General features: G+C 37.6%; 1 protein-coding gene across 2 annotated transcripts in view; it reads left to right on the top strand.

Annotated features, from left to right (window-relative positions):
• Positions 1-8,588: 8,588 nt before the first annotated feature.
• LOC140144538 (beta-taxilin-like) overlaps positions 8,589-17,932 on the top strand; it is a 41,910-nt gene continuing 32,566 nt past the window's right edge. Inside the window, exons 1-4 of one of the 2 annotated variants that reach the window (XM_072166359.1) lie at positions 8,589-8,725; positions 12,312-12,404; positions 15,797-15,874; positions 17,589-17,901. In XM_072166359.1, coding sequence (XP_072022460.1) covers positions 8,684-8,725; positions 12,312-12,404; positions 15,797-15,874; positions 17,589-17,901 — 526 coding nt within the window. In that variant the 5' untranslated portion in view covers positions 8,589-8,683. The remainder of the gene's footprint in view (positions 8,726-12,311; positions 12,405-15,796; positions 15,875-17,588; positions 17,902-17,932) is intronic. The other variant, XM_072166360.1, reaches the window with a different exon arrangement.

Genomic DNA, 17,932 nt, shown 5'->3' with positions numbered 1-17,932 from the left:
GTTAGGAGAAGAAAAGGCTATTAGGTCACCGTATGTCAGGTTATAGGTCAATTGGTTCAGGTCAAATTTAAGCATCAATTTTGAATACACATGTGAGAGTTTGTGATATCATAATGAGGAATAATTTTGATATTCTGTCTTTAACTGGATATATATCGAGAAGTGCAAGGTGGATATACTAATATACCTTGGGATGTAAATGGTGAGTACAATTTAGAATGCCTAGTTGAGTTTGATTTCACAAATAAATATAAAATAGTTACCAAAATCACAAAAGTTAAGCTTACGGAAAACTACCCAATATGGTGGTATGGGTGACAAGAAATACAATTTTTTCAACATTGCTGTAGTATGGTTGTGGTAACCTGTTACCTGTGGCTTAATTAAGTTTCAGTGAAATAATGTCGCAAGTTAAAAATACAAAATATAGCTCAACATTGAAAATAGAAGCATTTTAACCAGTTCCTTTTTGATAGTTGTGGAGCACCAAGTTCATGAAGTCATAAAAGAAATCAGGAACCACTTATTCCCATTTTACATATCAACTTTATTTCCCTAACGTGTTAGCAACACATATCCAAAATTTTAACGAAATCCGTTGATAGTAAGCTTTCCAAAATGAAGTGAATTTAAATCATCAGTGATGTACCACCTTTTGGCTTCTACTTTTAAAAGCATGTAAGCTACGTTGATACCGATGCCACCAATAAAACGAGAAGATTTGCCCTTCATTTTGCATACCACTTTGTCCAATTTTTTTTTGTAATTTCTTCACAAAATGCAAAAAAAATGCAAAAAAAAATCAATGGGTGTAGTACCCCCTTAAATGATAAGGCCAAAATTTGACGAGTTTCTTGTCATTTTGATAAGAATGGCCGATTCATTTTGAAGAGAAATCTGTTATGTCCCCATCTGAATTGATTCCCTTGTTAAATTTGACAAGTTTCTATTAAAAAAGAGGAGGTCCGTTTTAAGAGTGTTCAGCGTTAGTTGGGGCATTTGACCCCCCCCCCTCCCCATGCAGGCAGAACAATAAGAATGTGCGTGTTTGTCAATATTTAAATGACACTTTAATAGTCTCAAGCGCAAGCACATGACCCATATTTTTTGAGGTAAAAAGTATTACCACCCTTATTTTCTCGTGTCCAAATTCTATGACGCCCTTGTAGGCCTATATGAGGCATGGGATTTTCCCGTCAAAACACTAGAACCAGTCTTTTGTTGATGTCAAAATTCACGCAATTTTATTTATTTTCAGGTGTTTTTGTCTAATTTTACGCGCTTTTCCAGGTTTTTGTCTCGCCTGAACTTTGTTCAGGATGGGACTTAGTAATCACTATTTCTGTCTGTCCGTCCGTGTGTGTGTGTGGATGTGGGGGTGGGGGTGTGGATGTATGTGTGTCCGTCCGTCCGGAGCTGTATCTGGGGAACCGTAAGACTTACGGCGACGCTACTTGGTGGGAGGAAGGGTATCCAAGTTTGCTCCGTAACCGTATGTTTTCGGTGAAAAATATGCAAATTAACATAGCTAATTTGCATAATTATGCTAAAATCAGCGCAAATTGATAGCGGAGTTTGTGGACAGACTATCTCAAGATCCGTCGGGCGCATGGTAACGAAACCTGGTGACAGGAATGATACACACCTGCTGATCACCTGATTAGTTTTTCGGCGAAAAGTATGCCCATTTAGTTGTTAATTTGCATAATTTATGCGGAACGATTCTACAAATATGGTTGGAAATCTGAAGAAATCCGCCTTATGGAGCTGTATCTGGGGATCCGTAAGATCCATAAGCCCTATGATGATGAAACGTGGTAGGGGGTAGTATGACCAGAGGATCTCAACCCGATTTGATTTTCAGCGCAAAATATGGTAATCAAGTACCTAATTTGCATAATTTATGCATTAAATGCAAAAACCTATTTTCTCGGAGACTAGGGGTCGCACGTTCTTCAAACTTGGTGGGTGGGTGCATCTTCACCCCAGACAGAACAAGTTTGTATTGGTTAGTGCGTCAAGGTCACCCGAGGTCATCCAGGGGGCATCTGAGGTCAAATGACTAAAAACTGCCGTATGGGCACGAAACTTGGTGGGTACGGTCAACATAACGTGGTAGGGGGTAGTATGACCAGAGGATCTCAACCCGATTTGATTTTCAGCGCAAAATATGGTAATTAAGTACCTAAGTTGCATAATTTATGCGTATTTGATGCATATCAAGCAAAAAACCCTTGTGAACAGCTTATCTGGAGATCCGTATGGGGTACAGTGACGTAACTTGGTGAGGAGTAGTGGGGCCAGAGGTTCTTGACCTGATTAGATTTTGAGCGTAAAATATGGTAATTAAGTACCTAATTTGCATAATATATGCGTAATAAGCAAAATATACCTTATGAACAGATTATCTGGAGATCCGTATGGGGTACAGTGACGTAACTTGGTGGGGAGTTGTGTGGCCAGTGGTACTCGACCTGATTAGATTTTCAGCGCAACATACTTTACCCAATTTCGTGAGGTCAAAGGTCACATACAAGGTCAAAAGTCAACTGAGGTCACCAAATCTTTTAATAACTGATTTTCAACTGTGCATCACATATCCAACTAACAGCTTGATCGATCATGTAATTAAGGAAATATGACGACTTTAAGATAGTCGCTTTCCATGTAAAGTATAGCAAAGTAGCACTTTCAATGAGTGATAACTCGTAAAGGAAGCATCTTTCTGTTTTGATTTATTTCATGAAATAGTTCTTTGGTATTGCCAAATTTGATTTTTCAGCGCAACATACTTTATCCAATTTCGTGAGGTCAAAGGTCACATACAAGGTCAAAAGTCAACTGAGGTCACCAAATCTTTTAATAATTAATTTTCAACTGTGCATCACATATCCAAATAACAGCTTGATCGGTCATGTAATTAACGAAATATAACGACTTTAAGATAGTCGCTTTCCATGTAAACTATAGCAAAGTAGCACTTTCAATGAGTGATAACTCGTAAAGGAAGCATCTTTCTGTTTTGATTTATTACTTTGATGAAATAGTTGTTTGGTTTTGCCAAATTTTGGAAGGTCATTACGGGGTCATCCGAGGTCACTCAGGGTCATCTGAGGTCAAGTTATTAAAACTGTCGTATGGGCATGAAACTTGATGGGTACAGTCAACATTTCAAGCCAAATTTTTGGAAGTTCATTTTGGGGTCACCAGGGGTCATCTGAGGTCAAATTAGTAAAAACTGCCGTATGGGCATGAAACTTGGTGGGTACAGTCAACATTTAAAGCCAAATTTTTGGAAGGTCATTTTGGGGTCACCAGGGGTCATCTGAGGTCAAATTAGTGAAAACTGTCGTATGGGCATGAAACTTGGTGGGTACAGTCAACATTTAAAGCCAAATTTTTGGAAGGTCATTTTGAGGTTACCAGGGGTCATCTGAGGTCAAATTAGTAAAACTGTCGGATGGGCATTAAACTTAGTGGGTACACAGTCAACATTTAAAGTCAAATTTTTGGAAGGTCATTTTGGGGTCACCAGGGGTCATCTGAGGTCAAATTAGTAAAAACTGTTGTATGGGCATGAAACTTGGTGGGTACAGTCAATATTTAAAACCAAATATTTGGAAGGTAATTTCGGAGTCACCAGGGGTCAACTGAGGTCAAATTAGTAAAAACTGTCGTATGGGCATGAAACTTGATGGGTACAGTCAACATTTATAGCCAAATTTTTGGAAGGTCATTTCGAGGCCACCAGGGGTCATCTGAGGTCAAATTAGTAAAAACTCGTATGGGCATGAAACTTAGCACGAGGGTACAGTCAACATTTAGAGCCAAAATTTTAGGTCATTTCAGGGCCACCTGGGGTCATCTGAGGTCATATTAGTAAAAACTGTTGCATGGGCATGAAACTTGGTGGGTACAGTACAGTTACCATCAGCCAGATAATCGTGCCCAGCCGATAACCGCCAAATTCATTTACCTCTCTACCAACAGTTATCGCAAAAGCAGGCGGTCACAAAAGCAGGCGAGACTCGTGGTTCGAGAACCGCCTTGTTTCATGAATGTGTATTCTCGATCTCATGCCTGCTATATTCATGACCAACCTGTCAAAAAGGTGAGAGTCCCGTGTTGAGGTTATCTAAAAACGTATCTCAAGCCCTAAGTTATATAATTTGGTTATGTTTTGGAAATATGTGTGGCAAATTTCCATGATATACCGTAAAATGGGGTAACTTTGGGCACTTTTCAGAGTTTTTAAACCACTGCTTCCAAACAAAACCCATTACGTTTCTAATTACATGTATCTCTTTTTTGTGACATTAGGGTTCCCTTCTACACCTTGAAGTTGAAAAAGATTTTTTAATAATTTTGTAAGGGTGCCCTTGGGGTTAAAAATAGTCTGACCAAAGTTACCCCGCATTTGGGGCAACTTCGTATTTTGGTCAGAGTATTACATTCCATGAAGGGGAAAAAATGATCTTCACTGTATATGGGCAAGTTGTTATTTTTTGTGACATTTGACCCCTTGCAAAATTAATCAAGCACACATCCTTGCTCACAAATATCGAATTTTATTTTTTCTGAAAAAATGTAAACAAATGCTCAATTTAGGTCAAAAATCCTGATTTTTTTCGTAAATTTCGAGGAAATTGGACATGAGCGACTATTATTTCTTCCAAATATATTTCTTAACAAATTGATATCAAATATGACTAAAACAATATTGCTGTACGAAAATATGACAATTTAAAAAAATATATTTGACCGACCAAAGTTACCCCGCTGACCGAAGTTACCCCCATTTTACGGTAATATCTGGCAACCAAATTATTTGGTTAATTCGGGCATGCTGAATTCAAATATTTTGTCTGCCGAGATTTGAACCCTACGATCCTGAAAAAAAAGGACACACAAAACATACAGTACAGTAGTACAGGGGGCAAAAATGTATTAACTCACGAAGCTGGGCAAATCTTTAGGGTAACTTCGGTCAGCGGGGTAACTTTGGTACATGGTCGGTCAATTTTTTTTTCCAAATGGTCATATTTCCAAACAACAATATTGTTTTTACAATAGTCTCTCATGTCCAATTTCCTCAAAATTGACTAAATAATTGGGATTTTTGACCAAAAATGAGCATTGTTTACATTTTTTTCAGAAAAAATAAAGATCGATATTTGTGAATAAGGATGTGTGCTTAATTAATTTTGCAAGTCGTCCCCGGGAAGTCGTCAAATGTCACAACAACTTGCCCATATATAGCGAAGATCAATTACAAAAAAATTCAGCAAAGTTGCCCCTAATGCGGGGTAACTTTTGTCAGGCTATTTTTAACAACTAGGGCAACCTTAAAAAATAGCCCTATTAAAAAATCATTTTTCAACTTCAAGGTGTAGAAGGGAACCCTAATGTCATAAAAAATAATGATAATTGGTTTTGTTGGGAAGCAGTGGCCCGAGCAGTGGTTTAAAACTCTGAAAACTTGCCCAATTACCCCATTACGGTACCGTACCGTAAAATGGGGTAACTTCGGTCAGCGGGGTAACTTTGGTCGGTCAAATATATTTTTTTAAATGGTCATATTTTCGTACAGCAATATTGTTTTTAGTCATATGTGGTGTCAATTTGTTAAGAAATATATTTGGAAGAAATAATAGTCGCTTATGTCTAATTTCCTTAAAAAATCGGAAATTTTTTTAAACATTTTTTTCAGAAAAATAAAAATCGATATTTGTGAGCAAAAATGTGTGCTTGATTAATTTTGCAATGGGTCAAATGTCACAAAAAACACCAACTTGCCCATATACAGCGAAGATCAATTTTTTTGATTTTCTTTTTCCTTCATGGAATGTACCAAAGTTGCCCCAAATGCGGGGTAACTTTGGTCAGGCTATTTTAAACCCCTAGGGCACCCTTACAAAATTATTAAAAAATCTTTTTCCACTTCAAGGTGTAGAAGGGAACCCTAATGTCATAAAAAAGAGATAATTAGAAATATTATTGGTTGTGGTTTAAAAAAGTGCCCAAAGTTACCCCCATTTTACGGTACTGCATAGGGACAGTCCTTTCCAATTGAAGAAAAAAAATTGATATTCTCTCTGAAAAAAGTTTGAAATCTCATTCCAACGAATCCTTTAGAATCACATGAGTCTGATATGAGACACTGATCAGCCTGTGCAATGTGACATCAAAAGCACAGAGCATACCATAGATGAACTCCTGGATGGGGCAGCTTTAATTAGCATGAGGCCGCATTGATATGTAAATAGCGTATTGTTATTTAAATTTGCGCCCAGACGTATTGAGGGCGACAGTCATGTTATCCAGACGGAGAATGGCTGCATATGCCGGGCATGTCAATTTGCTGAGTGAAGGCTGATAATCACCTTTCTGTATATGTAATAAGCTAGTATATTTCGTGTACCAGTTAAATATAAAAAAAAATTAGTATCATATTAAATGTATAAACTTTGAAATTTACATGAATTTGAAGAGCAGAGCTTCGAAATGTAGCTAAGTCAGGTGATGTGAAATTCTGCTGCGTGACCCCCCTCTGCGTGGTAGAATTATATTCATAAAACATTGAATTTAACAGATATCATGGGTAGCCAACCACGATTTATCAGCATTTAAAATATATGTTAATTAACAAAGATAAATAATAAAGAGTACAAATGGCAATTAACTAGTAAACAAGCCTGAAATCTTAAAATGTTGCCACGTGATTTCCCGAGCACATGATATGTTAACATGTGAGCACTATTCAGATTTACCGTAAATATTTGGAGTATGCTTGCACATCATGCACATACACTGTGCATTTCTTTACTTCCGTATAAAATCAATAATTCATGCTGGGAGCCAAGTAACATTGTCTGCTCAGAGCAGAGTGGTATTTTATTTTACTTGAGAGCATAATAGAAATACATAAAGACGAATAAGGCGCCATGATGGAAGGTCAGGTCGCGTATCAAAGGTTATTATAACTTAAATACTACTTGTATTTCCCACCTTGCCTCTGTCACATATTTCCTTCATATTATTGACAGCAAGTCCTAATTTTGACTTTGCTATTGCAAAATGTCATTTCATATCAAATTAGTAGACTTTCTTTGAAAAAACATATCACTGGTGCCTGATGGGAATACCCGTCCGCCATTTCATTAAACTGGATCGTTTTCGCCTGTTTTGTGCCCAGATGTATTGGGGGCGCGCTATACTCTCATTGAACAGGAAAAGTTCGCAAAAATAACAACGTTGTTATTTGCCAAACTCAATTAACATGTTCCAAGGGGTCGAACATGAATTATTCATAACGAGCTATAACGGATCGATAACTGGCCTCACTTTCTAGCTAGTAAACCAGCTGAATTTTTCATAGATTTTGCGTTGCTAATAGAACAACCGTGAATTTAGTGTCACCGTGTGTCACCCCCTTGAGCATACCTTGAGAGGACACTTGGCTAATTTGCATGGCAGTCGGACTCTCCATTGTATTTGTTCATTTGTGTATGGAGAGCAATGGCGACCCTTCATTGTATTTGTTCATTTGTGTATGGAGAGCCATTCTTGGAGCCCATGGGACTCAGGCTAGGTCCTCAGGTAGAGTCAGACGCTGTATATACTAGAAACGCATATTCTTAATTCCGCGTTTATTCAATGTTAGCATTACATTTGTATTGCCCGGCGGCCCCGCGCAATGGAAAAACCTGAATTTGTTACATAAAAAAGAAATGAAAATTAAAAAAAGTCAGGTTCCACCTGAGTACATATTAAATGGGTGTAGAAATTGTTCTGAAAATATTAATTAATTTAGACAAACATACGGGATATAATGAACCTTTGACATGACGCCATGATGACATGATTTTATTAGTCGTTTTATATCACCTATACCGTGTGTCATAATACCAATATTTTGTAATTTTATATAAGAACAAATATTTTGCATCATAAATGCGCAGTCCATATGTACAAACGAATACTAATCTTCAAGATATTAAGCTTTAGAAGACTCATAACATGTCACTAAGCAGGTCATAGGTGCTGGCCTTGTCCTATTGTACTTGTTCATTTGTGTATGGAGAGCTCACTGACCTGTATAGAGGTCAATGGGAGAGCTTCTTTACGGGGCACTTCTCCATCGGTTTCAGGGCGTAGTTCATTGAACTCAACGGGCTGTTATTTGAAGTGCTTTTATGTTATTGCAAAACGGATCGTGGCGAAAGGTAATAAATAATTCATACCAGGGTTTAATTGATCTGGGATGCGGCCAGTTCATTATTCGCAAACCACCGGGATTCGATATAGGTTTGCGTTGTAAAATGAAAATGTGAATAAGAGTGTCATCCCCTTGTCAAAAGTGTCAAGCCAGAGCCAGAGGGATGACACACACCTCCAACACTGAGGTGGCTGTCTGTAGCCGTCTGGCCTTTCAGTAAAAAAAAATCTTAATTGACAATAGAGGGCGTTTTACTTTTGGTGTTTCTAAGATATGGCAAAGTATAATTATAAATTGCACACTCAAAAAAGAGATAAAGAAATCAAGCAAAATATTCTAAGTAATCTTGATTGCAAGTTTTACACAATCAATCACTGTTTTTAGTTTAAAATACAAGTTGGATCTCATTTTGATAATTTTAAAAGAAAATGGTAAATTGAGGTGCTTCTAGTTCCTCCCACAGTGATGGCGGAGAGCATGGACGAGATCGCTCGCTCAGCTGAACAGGTAAATAAACGCAAAAATAAAGAGTAGGAAACACATTTACTTGGAGAAAGTGTAGCCAAGTTGTAGTAAAATATCTTACACATCGATTGAGTTTTTCCCGATAAAGAGAGAGTTGACTGGCAGTCTTCGATTGGCATTTGAACGCCGTGATATGCGACTGCGTGATCAGTCCATTTTTGGAATGAAAAATGCATTGCCATGTATGGCAAACCACACGCACATGAGTAATAACAAAAATTGTTATCGTGTTTTCGTTCTGTCTGTGATCATGTAACATGTTATTGATATCATTGCTTGTGTTTGGTAAAAGCAGATGAATAGTGTGAAATATTTTATTTTTAATCGTCCGAACTCTAAACAAATTGCTGCAGTGAATTGTGGATCAAAATTTATGTAAAGACAGTCAAGAAAGAAAATCAGGCAAATGGAAAATATTTGACATCGACAATCATGACAAGTGTCAATTCTATTTCTATTAAAATTCAATCTTTTGCATGTTTGGTTTTCATGCTTTTGGACTAGTTCTTGATCTTGATCTTGATGTGGTTGCTGCACAAAACGCCCCGGAAGCGGCTGTTGACGTGCAGGTTCGGCACCATCCATGGCATGCATTGCTAATCAGTACGGGAGCACTTTCCATTGGGGATCATGGCATGGTGCATGGATAGTTCTTCTTTTATACTATACAACATTCCTTAGTGGAACACATGAACAAGAAACAAGATGCATTATTATAGGATTGTGGTGTACTGTGCGCATTTTACTGCGCAATGAGTTTCATGGCATGGCATGGCCATGGGTTTGACCGACTTTGATCAATTTCAACCAAATAAATTAGCAATCCTATAAATGCCATGCGATTACTGAGTTCTCGTTTTGTCATGTTCGTAATCTAGGGTGATTTCAGGAAATGTAGACAAATCTGCCTGCAGCATGTCCAATAAAGCACAAAAGAAATCCCCAGTTGAAGTGATATTGATTGACATTTGCATTTTACTTGTTCCATGCATCATGGGAGCGATTGCCAAATAGGGTGCAACTCTACTAGTACTAGTCTTATTACAAGACTGCCCTACCCCAACCCTAAACCCTAACCCTAAACTCCATAAACGAGGACTGGACTCAAGTCTAGCAAGTTGCACCCTATTCGGGAATTGTACCGCATCATGTCTTTTGGAGGCAGATTTGAACTAATGACCTTTTGTGAAATCGCCCTAAACCAATCGCAATGCGATTTATTCCATCAACAATAATTAAAAACCAATTGAGGATTGCTGAATAACATATTAAATACTTTAATTTCATACACTCTTACATCATACACATGTAAATGGCAAGAACCAATCCTGGAGAGCAAGTGTTAGAAAAATGCAAACCATGCATTGATTGTTTATAATGCACAGGCACAAACTCTGTGTACTACTCGCATTGCTTTCGGACGCGTTCATTTAACTTGCGGGTTGATGCATTTATATTAGCGTGTATTTTCCAACCCTTCAGTGACAATTTTGTTATAAAAATAGCAAAAATCATTGTCAAATTTTTTTATTGTGTGGTCATGTGTCATGAATTGGGGAAAATGTGGCAGTGTTACATTTTTACCTTTTTTTAAGGATATTCTCTACCAGATCTCAAGAATGGAGAGGGGTACTGAAAGTTCTAGTTTTGGTCTCATTTTGTTGCTAATTTATCTAGCTAACATTTTGGAAAGTAACAACTTTACACTACATTTCCTTCTTGAGATGCTTACTTAACACTTGCTTATACATGTATGTTGACTCTTGTAGTCAGACTCCCATAAGGCTAATGAAAGTTGACTCCCAGTTTCCCGTTACCCGACTCCGGTCAGAAAAAAATGCCGATCAAATATTTCATTATTTTCCATTATTTCATTATTTCACATTTTTTCAAGTTTTTAAGAAAAAAAGGATAGTTTTAATGTCATCTTTCACGTCCGACACGTATTTTAAGCACTTTTACGCCGACCCTGACCGGCCCGAATAGTCTTTGCAAACGCTGGGTTAAACTACGTGGTAAAATGGCGATATCGTAGGTCGCATTTACTGGAGACTAGGAATTCCCTGCATCTAAGTTTCTCCTACCACTAAATGGATAGACCGAACACAAAGAGAGGCAGCCAAGTTCGCGGGAACCAGCGTATGAACAAATATGAAAGCATTTCTACCGTGCACTATGTAGCGCTATATATAGACAACATCAAAATAAATAAAATAAACAAAATTTGAAGTCAAATTTATTCTGCTTTTCTTACAAATATTTATGTATTTAATAAAATAAACTTATAAATAAAATGATTTATTTGTCAATTTCTTGCATGGTTGTTTTATTATTAACATGTGCACCCTGTGATGATTTTTACCAGCAACCTCCAGTTTGTGCAAGTAGACAAACTAATTTCCGTATAAATATTGCTTCCAAAGATGTGCTAGTGGAGAGTAAGTTTGGTTTGTAAAAAGTAGTGTGCAATAGAACACACAGACACCGTGTATTTATATGGAAAAGTGGTTCTCCAAAGACTATCATGGACTTCTGGTGCTTTCATATGTTGCACAACCTATAGGTTAATTTGAAGATTCCAAAGAAGATGTGCTTAATTAAAATTTGTTTTGAAGTGAAGCATGGTCATTACTAACTATACTTTATTATTTTATTTGGGCCTCAAAGCATAGCATTCCGTAATTAACTTTGCACCGATAACGAAAGTTTGAAAATAATGAATAATGAATAATGAAACAGTCACCTACCCAGTCATGAAAAACTATGTAACGGGAAACTGGGGATCAACTTTCATTAGCCTAATGGCTCTCCAAACTGCTCTGTCTAGCATACAATTTTTGATGTCTCTCAGTCTGGGCCTGTTAATCCCGTACCTTTTTTAAGGATATTCTCTACCAGATCTCAAGAATGGAGAGGGGTACTGAAAGTTCTAGTTTTGGTCTCATTTTGTTGCTAATTTATCTAGCTAACATTTTGGAAAGTAACAACTTTACACTACATTTCCTTCTTGAGATGCTTACTTAACACTTGCTTATACATGTATGTTGACTCTTGTAGTCAGACTCCCATAATGGCTCTCCAAACTGCTCTGTCTAGCATACAATTTTTGATGTCTCTCAGTCTGGGCCTGTTAATCCCGTATCATCTGCCAACATCTTGATATAATCCTTCTTGGGTGGACCTCTTGTTCGCTTTCCATCTTTGGGCTGCCACATACAAACAATTGAAGCTGCTTCCTCTTCGCTTCTTGAACAGTGCCCTGCAAACTTTAACCTTCTAAATCCTGAGCCTCTCAGAGATTGGTAACAGATTCCCATACATTTCTTTGTTGGTGGTGTGTGTCCGATGAGATATCTAGCGCCTTCCGCAAGAGACGGGTATAGCAGCCATCCATAGCTTTTCTCATTTTGGTTGTTTAAACTGAAACAAATGTTGTTATCTTCTTGAGATATTGCAATTCAAACAAAGTAATGTCGGGATGGTGGTGAATACGGCTGAGTTGAATATGGTTAAAGTATCTAGGGAATATTGATTTTTAGTGCCTCTCAAATTTATTTTTGCATTGCAGGTGGTGACAGAAGCACCCACCAACGAGGGACAGGAACAAATGGAAACAATGTCTGCTACACTTAATGAATTCTTGAAGAGAGAAATGGATTCGGTAGGAAATTCATTTTCACAGTTTATAAAACATATTATAACGGTACCCGAAAGTTGGTGTAAAATGTGTGAAGAAGGGAATAACTCACAAGAACAACTTTCCTGAACAAATTGTGCACTTCACGCACAAGAATTTGCTAAACGACAAAACTGAAACAAATGTGCGCAAAATCCCTGAAAACATGTAATTTCTACGGTTAAAATGGCCAAATATATTAAGGTTGATTTGGTCTAAAAACATGTAATTTCTACAGCTAAAATTTGAATATAAACATGCATAATTTGCGTAACATGTCAAGGATTATTGCATGGACCTTCCCCTCAACTCCCCCACCCCACCCCACCCCACCCTGGATCTATGTTTTAATTTAATGCTAAAACTGACCCTTTATAGGAGATATAATACAAATAGTAGGGGAGATTGGGGTTAGTTGGAACACTGGGTAAGTTGAAACATTGTATTTTTTTCTGACACAAAAAATTAATTTGGTAAAATGTTGGCACCTAGTAATAGGTATTAGTAAGGGTCATCCACCAAATTAGCAACAGCACTGATGCCCCACCAGTGTTGGCTTGGGAAAGGAATATCTGTTTTTGACTTGCTGACTAATTTTATACCCCTCAGAAAAGATGCGTTATCTCCATGTTGTTTGAAGATTCAGGGATTATTTTTTGAGTATCATAAGCACTAGTAGTAAGTCCCAGAATAATGTTAAATAAAAGTTTTATTGTATTTCTTATTTTGTGTAATGAACTTTGAAATGTAAAAATAGGCATCGGGGTTAGTTGAAACTTTTGAGGTGGGGTTAGTTGAAACGTGAAAATCGCATAGAAAAATATGGTTAAAAATTTGACTTTTTAAAATTTGTAACATGTTCACTATTTCTTCAATATTGCTTTAATATGGTTAAAAAGCAATAATACAAGCAAAAAGTGCACACAGAAAGTACTTTTTATAATATTTTAGGCTTCTCATATTTTTGTCCATGGTGACACTCGTCACCTTGTGTCCAAAGTTTTGACCCGCGCTCCCACATATTTATTTATTCATTTTTTCACACTGATTGTATGTTAAAGGGTGTCTTCAAGGGAAGTATAACCCTAACAACACAATAATAATTATTTTGAAATTTTTACAAGCCATGTTTCAACTAACCCCACCCTATGTTTCAACTTACCCCAGGGGTGGGGTTAGTTGAAACACTTTTTTCAAATTTTCAAATTGGATTATATGAATAATCATAAGCAGGTCCAATAAAATTTAAGGCTGTATTTGTAGCATGTATGTATATGTTTATACTGATATGGTTAGTGTTTCTTGAAAGTAATCGGTTTGCGTTAAAAAGACGATTTTGTGAAAAATGTTTCAACTAACCCCAATCTCCCCTACACATAGCTAGTTTCCTATCCATTCAACTTTTTAGTTTTATCATAATATAGTTTACGGCATGCATGTTGATAACTACCAATACATGGATCTTTGGTTTGTTTTTCAGAAGTCATTTTGACCGAAATTCCTTGCCATAATACAACAGTGATGGCAATAACAAAGGCAACAAGCCTGGGTGAATGAGCCGGTCGGGTGTAACTGGCACTGACCGGCACTCAACTCGAGGTAGCGAAAACCCTGGCCTGTTAGGCTGTTACCTTGTGAATTTCAGTTCAAACTGACTTCTGGAAGTTCTGATAGAGAACTCGGGGTCCATGTATTATATTGCAAGAACTGTCGGGTAACTAACACCCACATTGTATGATTTAATAAATCACACAGTCCACTGTCAATAATTCGCTAACTCTAACATATAATATCAAAATGTTTTGATTTCACAGTAGCAGATTTGAATCGCGCGTGCTGACCTAATCCCGTGAGGCGTACACACATGCATGGAAGGGCTATTTGTCCATACGCTGGCCACACAACCGCTTAAACGCACTGATTCGAATCTGCCACTGCAAAATCCAACTTGGCGTTACTCTCAACTTGAGATGAGACACTATATAACAATGAATTTAATGGCAAAAATTGCAAAAAAGACCTTCAATTTTCCATTTTGGAAAATGCATTGCCCCAGGGAGCTTTATTTTTTTAATTAAAGAGAATACGGACTATACAGTATAGTGCAGGTTTCCCGTTAAGGGTTAAAAAATGTGCGTCCATATGATGACAAGGTTGCAAAAACTTGCGTCCAGACAAATGTTTATGCGTCCATCTGAAATTCATGATCAATCATACCGGGAAACGCTGTGGCATGCCATGATCAGAACGGCCGGCAATCCCTTGTTACACGTACCCCGTGGTCTACACCTCATCAAACATCGATCGTTCAAATAAAAATAAAGATGCATTTTTCATGATATTCCATCTCCAGTCGCTATAATAAATTTTCTCATTTCTGTGTCAGTTTTGGTCCGAAACATGGTCAGAAACATAATATGCAAAAACATGCTTTATTTTTTCGGTTTTGTAGTGTCCCTGGACCTAGACCTAAATGCTAGGATCATTCATGGTTGACCTAAAAAAAAAAAAAAATTCAAGATATTTTGTATTTTAATATGAAAATTGATACTTTGTATTCATGTCATACTCTATTAATTATTTCAAAATGCATTCAAATTCAATGCATTTTGAAATCCTTAATAGACTATGACATGAATACAAATTATCAATCTCGGGCGGGTACCCGCTAGCCCGCCCGAAAATGCCAGCCTTAGTTCCCGGATGTCCGACCGAGTGAATGCTGCCACAATAAATAAATAAAAAGTTATCATTTTGATTTTGTCTTTAAAATTGCTTTCATTCATCGTAACAATAATAAAGGAAAGGTAGATTATTGATGAGAAAATAAACTTAAAACATTAAATTCTGAATATTGTCAGGTTGTAATAAATAATTAAATAAACATTAACCGCACGTTGTCAGTCCGACACACCAGTAAACAAAGCAAATTTCATCAAGTGGGGGATTTCCCCATCAAACCCACGTTACGGAAAGCATGCAAAAAGATTTCCTGACGTTGCATTTACAAATATTGCAGAATTTACTTGAATTTTTAGCAGGTTGGTTAAATTTTGGGGCTTTTATTATTTTAGAAAATTTATATAAAAGAATGGAAATTTCTTAATTTTATCATCAATTAATAATTAAATTTCGAAGTTTTGTCTGCATCCACATGCATGTCAGATGGACGCAAAATACGACCGGCCATCTGAAACTTTGCGTCCAAATTGGTGAAATGTGTGTCTGGACGCAATGACGCACACTAACGGGAAGCCTGGTATAGTGTAGTTTCATGGGTATCATTAATATTTCCTTTAATGTGGATCTTTTGAGTAGATATCCCCGTTTAGTTACCCAAGCATTCCTTGCTATTCCATTTTTCTCCCTGTGTGTAGCCACTGCAAGAGAACCAGGAGGAAGAGCAAGGTTCCAGTGCTAACACTTCTGGGCTGCTTGAGTTCACTCAGGACTTGGTAAGGCTTGCAAATACTTTGCTTGTTGGTCCTAACCACAGACTACTACAGACTATCCATCATCAAGAGTCAAAGTCCCTGTGCTTTGTATGCTGTGAATTCTTGCATATTCATGAGGGCCAATCGTTCGATTTGATTGTGTGTGTTTAACAATCACACCAGCATTGTGTGTCTTCGCGTTTACACAAACTACCATAAAATACTCGATATGTGCATAGCAGTATCGTCTGTCGCACTTCATAGAACGATCGGCACTCATATTCATAATCAGGTGATACCGAGACGTTGGGTGTTTGTGGATTACTGTAGTAGTCTGTAGTCCTAACTCTTAACAATTTCTCCTGCATTCCCTTGCTGAATAAATGGTTTCTTGTGGTGTAACAAAAACTAACAAAGCTGTTTACATGTACCATATTTTAATAGGAAACAGCCCATTGGTCTGAAGGGTCATTAGTCCGAAAATGATTATAGTTAGGGTTTAGGGCAATTTAGGTTAGGATTAGGGTTATAAAATGTAGTGCTAGTATTAAGGTTAATGTTAGGAGTTAGGTCAGAGTTAGGATTAGAGTCAGGGTTGTGTTTAGGATTATAGAGCTTAGGTTATTCACCCTTTGCACGGATCCGCCATCTTGCTACTGAAACAAGGTTCTCCCTGCAAATGCATGTGCAAAAAGTGCATTTTTATTTTTCTCTCTTTTCTAGCAACGCGCCAGAAGGCTTTTGCAAAGCGCATGCGGTACTTAAGGGGGTACTACACCCCTGCCCAATTTTGTGCCCATTTTTGCATTTTTCTCAAAAAATATAGCGCATTGGGGACAAGTGAGATATGTATATTATAGGGGCAAGGACTGGAAATTGTTTCAGCACAGACAACAGTTGTGGAGTTACAGCCAAAAATGAGGGAAAACCAATATTTGATCAATAAATCAATAACTATTTGCTTTGAGTTGCTGAATTTTCAGTACAGTAGTTGTAGTCCTTGCCCCTATAATATTCATGTCTTACTTGTCACCAATGTGCTAAAATTTTTGAGAAAAGTGCAAAAATAGGATCAAAATTGGGCAGGGGTGTACTACCCCCTTCAAGCACATATTTGACAGGCGAATGCACACACAATGAGATGACCATGCAAAGGGTCAATAGGTTAGGATTAGGTGAAGTTTAGGGTCAAAATTAGGGTTTATAATACTTTTATTGTTTTTTAGGACTAATGACCCTGCAGACTATCGACCTGTAACCTAATCATCACCCTGTGCGCTTAACCCCATGAGAACTACCTGCTTGGCCAAAAAGAAGTTTTCATTATCAATTGGACCAATCAGCAACATTGTTAGAATAATTTCACCACACAAAAAATTGGGGTGAATTATTTGCAAAGCTCCATTATGATTGGTGATTAAAGTGAAGATATAATGTAATTGACCAATCAGTGGCAATGTTAGATCTGCAGGTAGTGCTCAGGGGGTTAAATCAATATTGAGATTAAGTTTTCCATGCACGGTGGAAGTGGATGTGGTATGAGCATTTTGTTGGTTTTCTCATTACGAATTTTAAGACTAATGTGCAATCATGGAATGACGGAAATCACCAAATTGAACCTTTGACCATTCATCTGATATTTGATACTAGAATGCTGTATTTTGGTAGAAACGCTTTGTGGATTGAGAGAACAGTTTTCTAAACATTTGTGTGTTATATTTTGTAATTAATTCAGAATGTTGACTTGGACAAACCTACTGAACCAACGCCGTCACCCACCAAGGACCCACCCTCTACAGAAGACACCACCAACCAGAACCCCATGGAGGAAGATACCATTCCAACCAAAGGGGAGACCACTCCAGAGGATGAGTCTGATCCTGGTCCAGTCAATGGGATAATGGAAGGGGATGAGAAAGAAGGGGATACGGACACCCCTGCGGATAGTGAGAAGAGTCAGGAAGAGCAGCCGCCAAGAGAAGAGGCCGAGGGGAAAGCGGATGAAGTGAAGAAATCAGTGAAAGAAGGAAAGAGCAGAAGGAAGAAAGGTAAATGGTTGGATACACTAGACAGAGATGG

This window comes from Amphiura filiformis, unplaced genomic scaffold (genome assembly GCF_039555335.1).
Source record: "Amphiura filiformis unplaced genomic scaffold, Afil_fr2py scaffold_62, whole genome shotgun sequence".
In the NCBI taxonomy this organism is placed as follows: domain Eukaryota; kingdom Metazoa; phylum Echinodermata; class Ophiuroidea; order Amphilepidida; family Amphiuridae; genus Amphiura; species Amphiura filiformis.
This window is presented reverse-complemented; position numbering and strand designations above follow the sequence as displayed.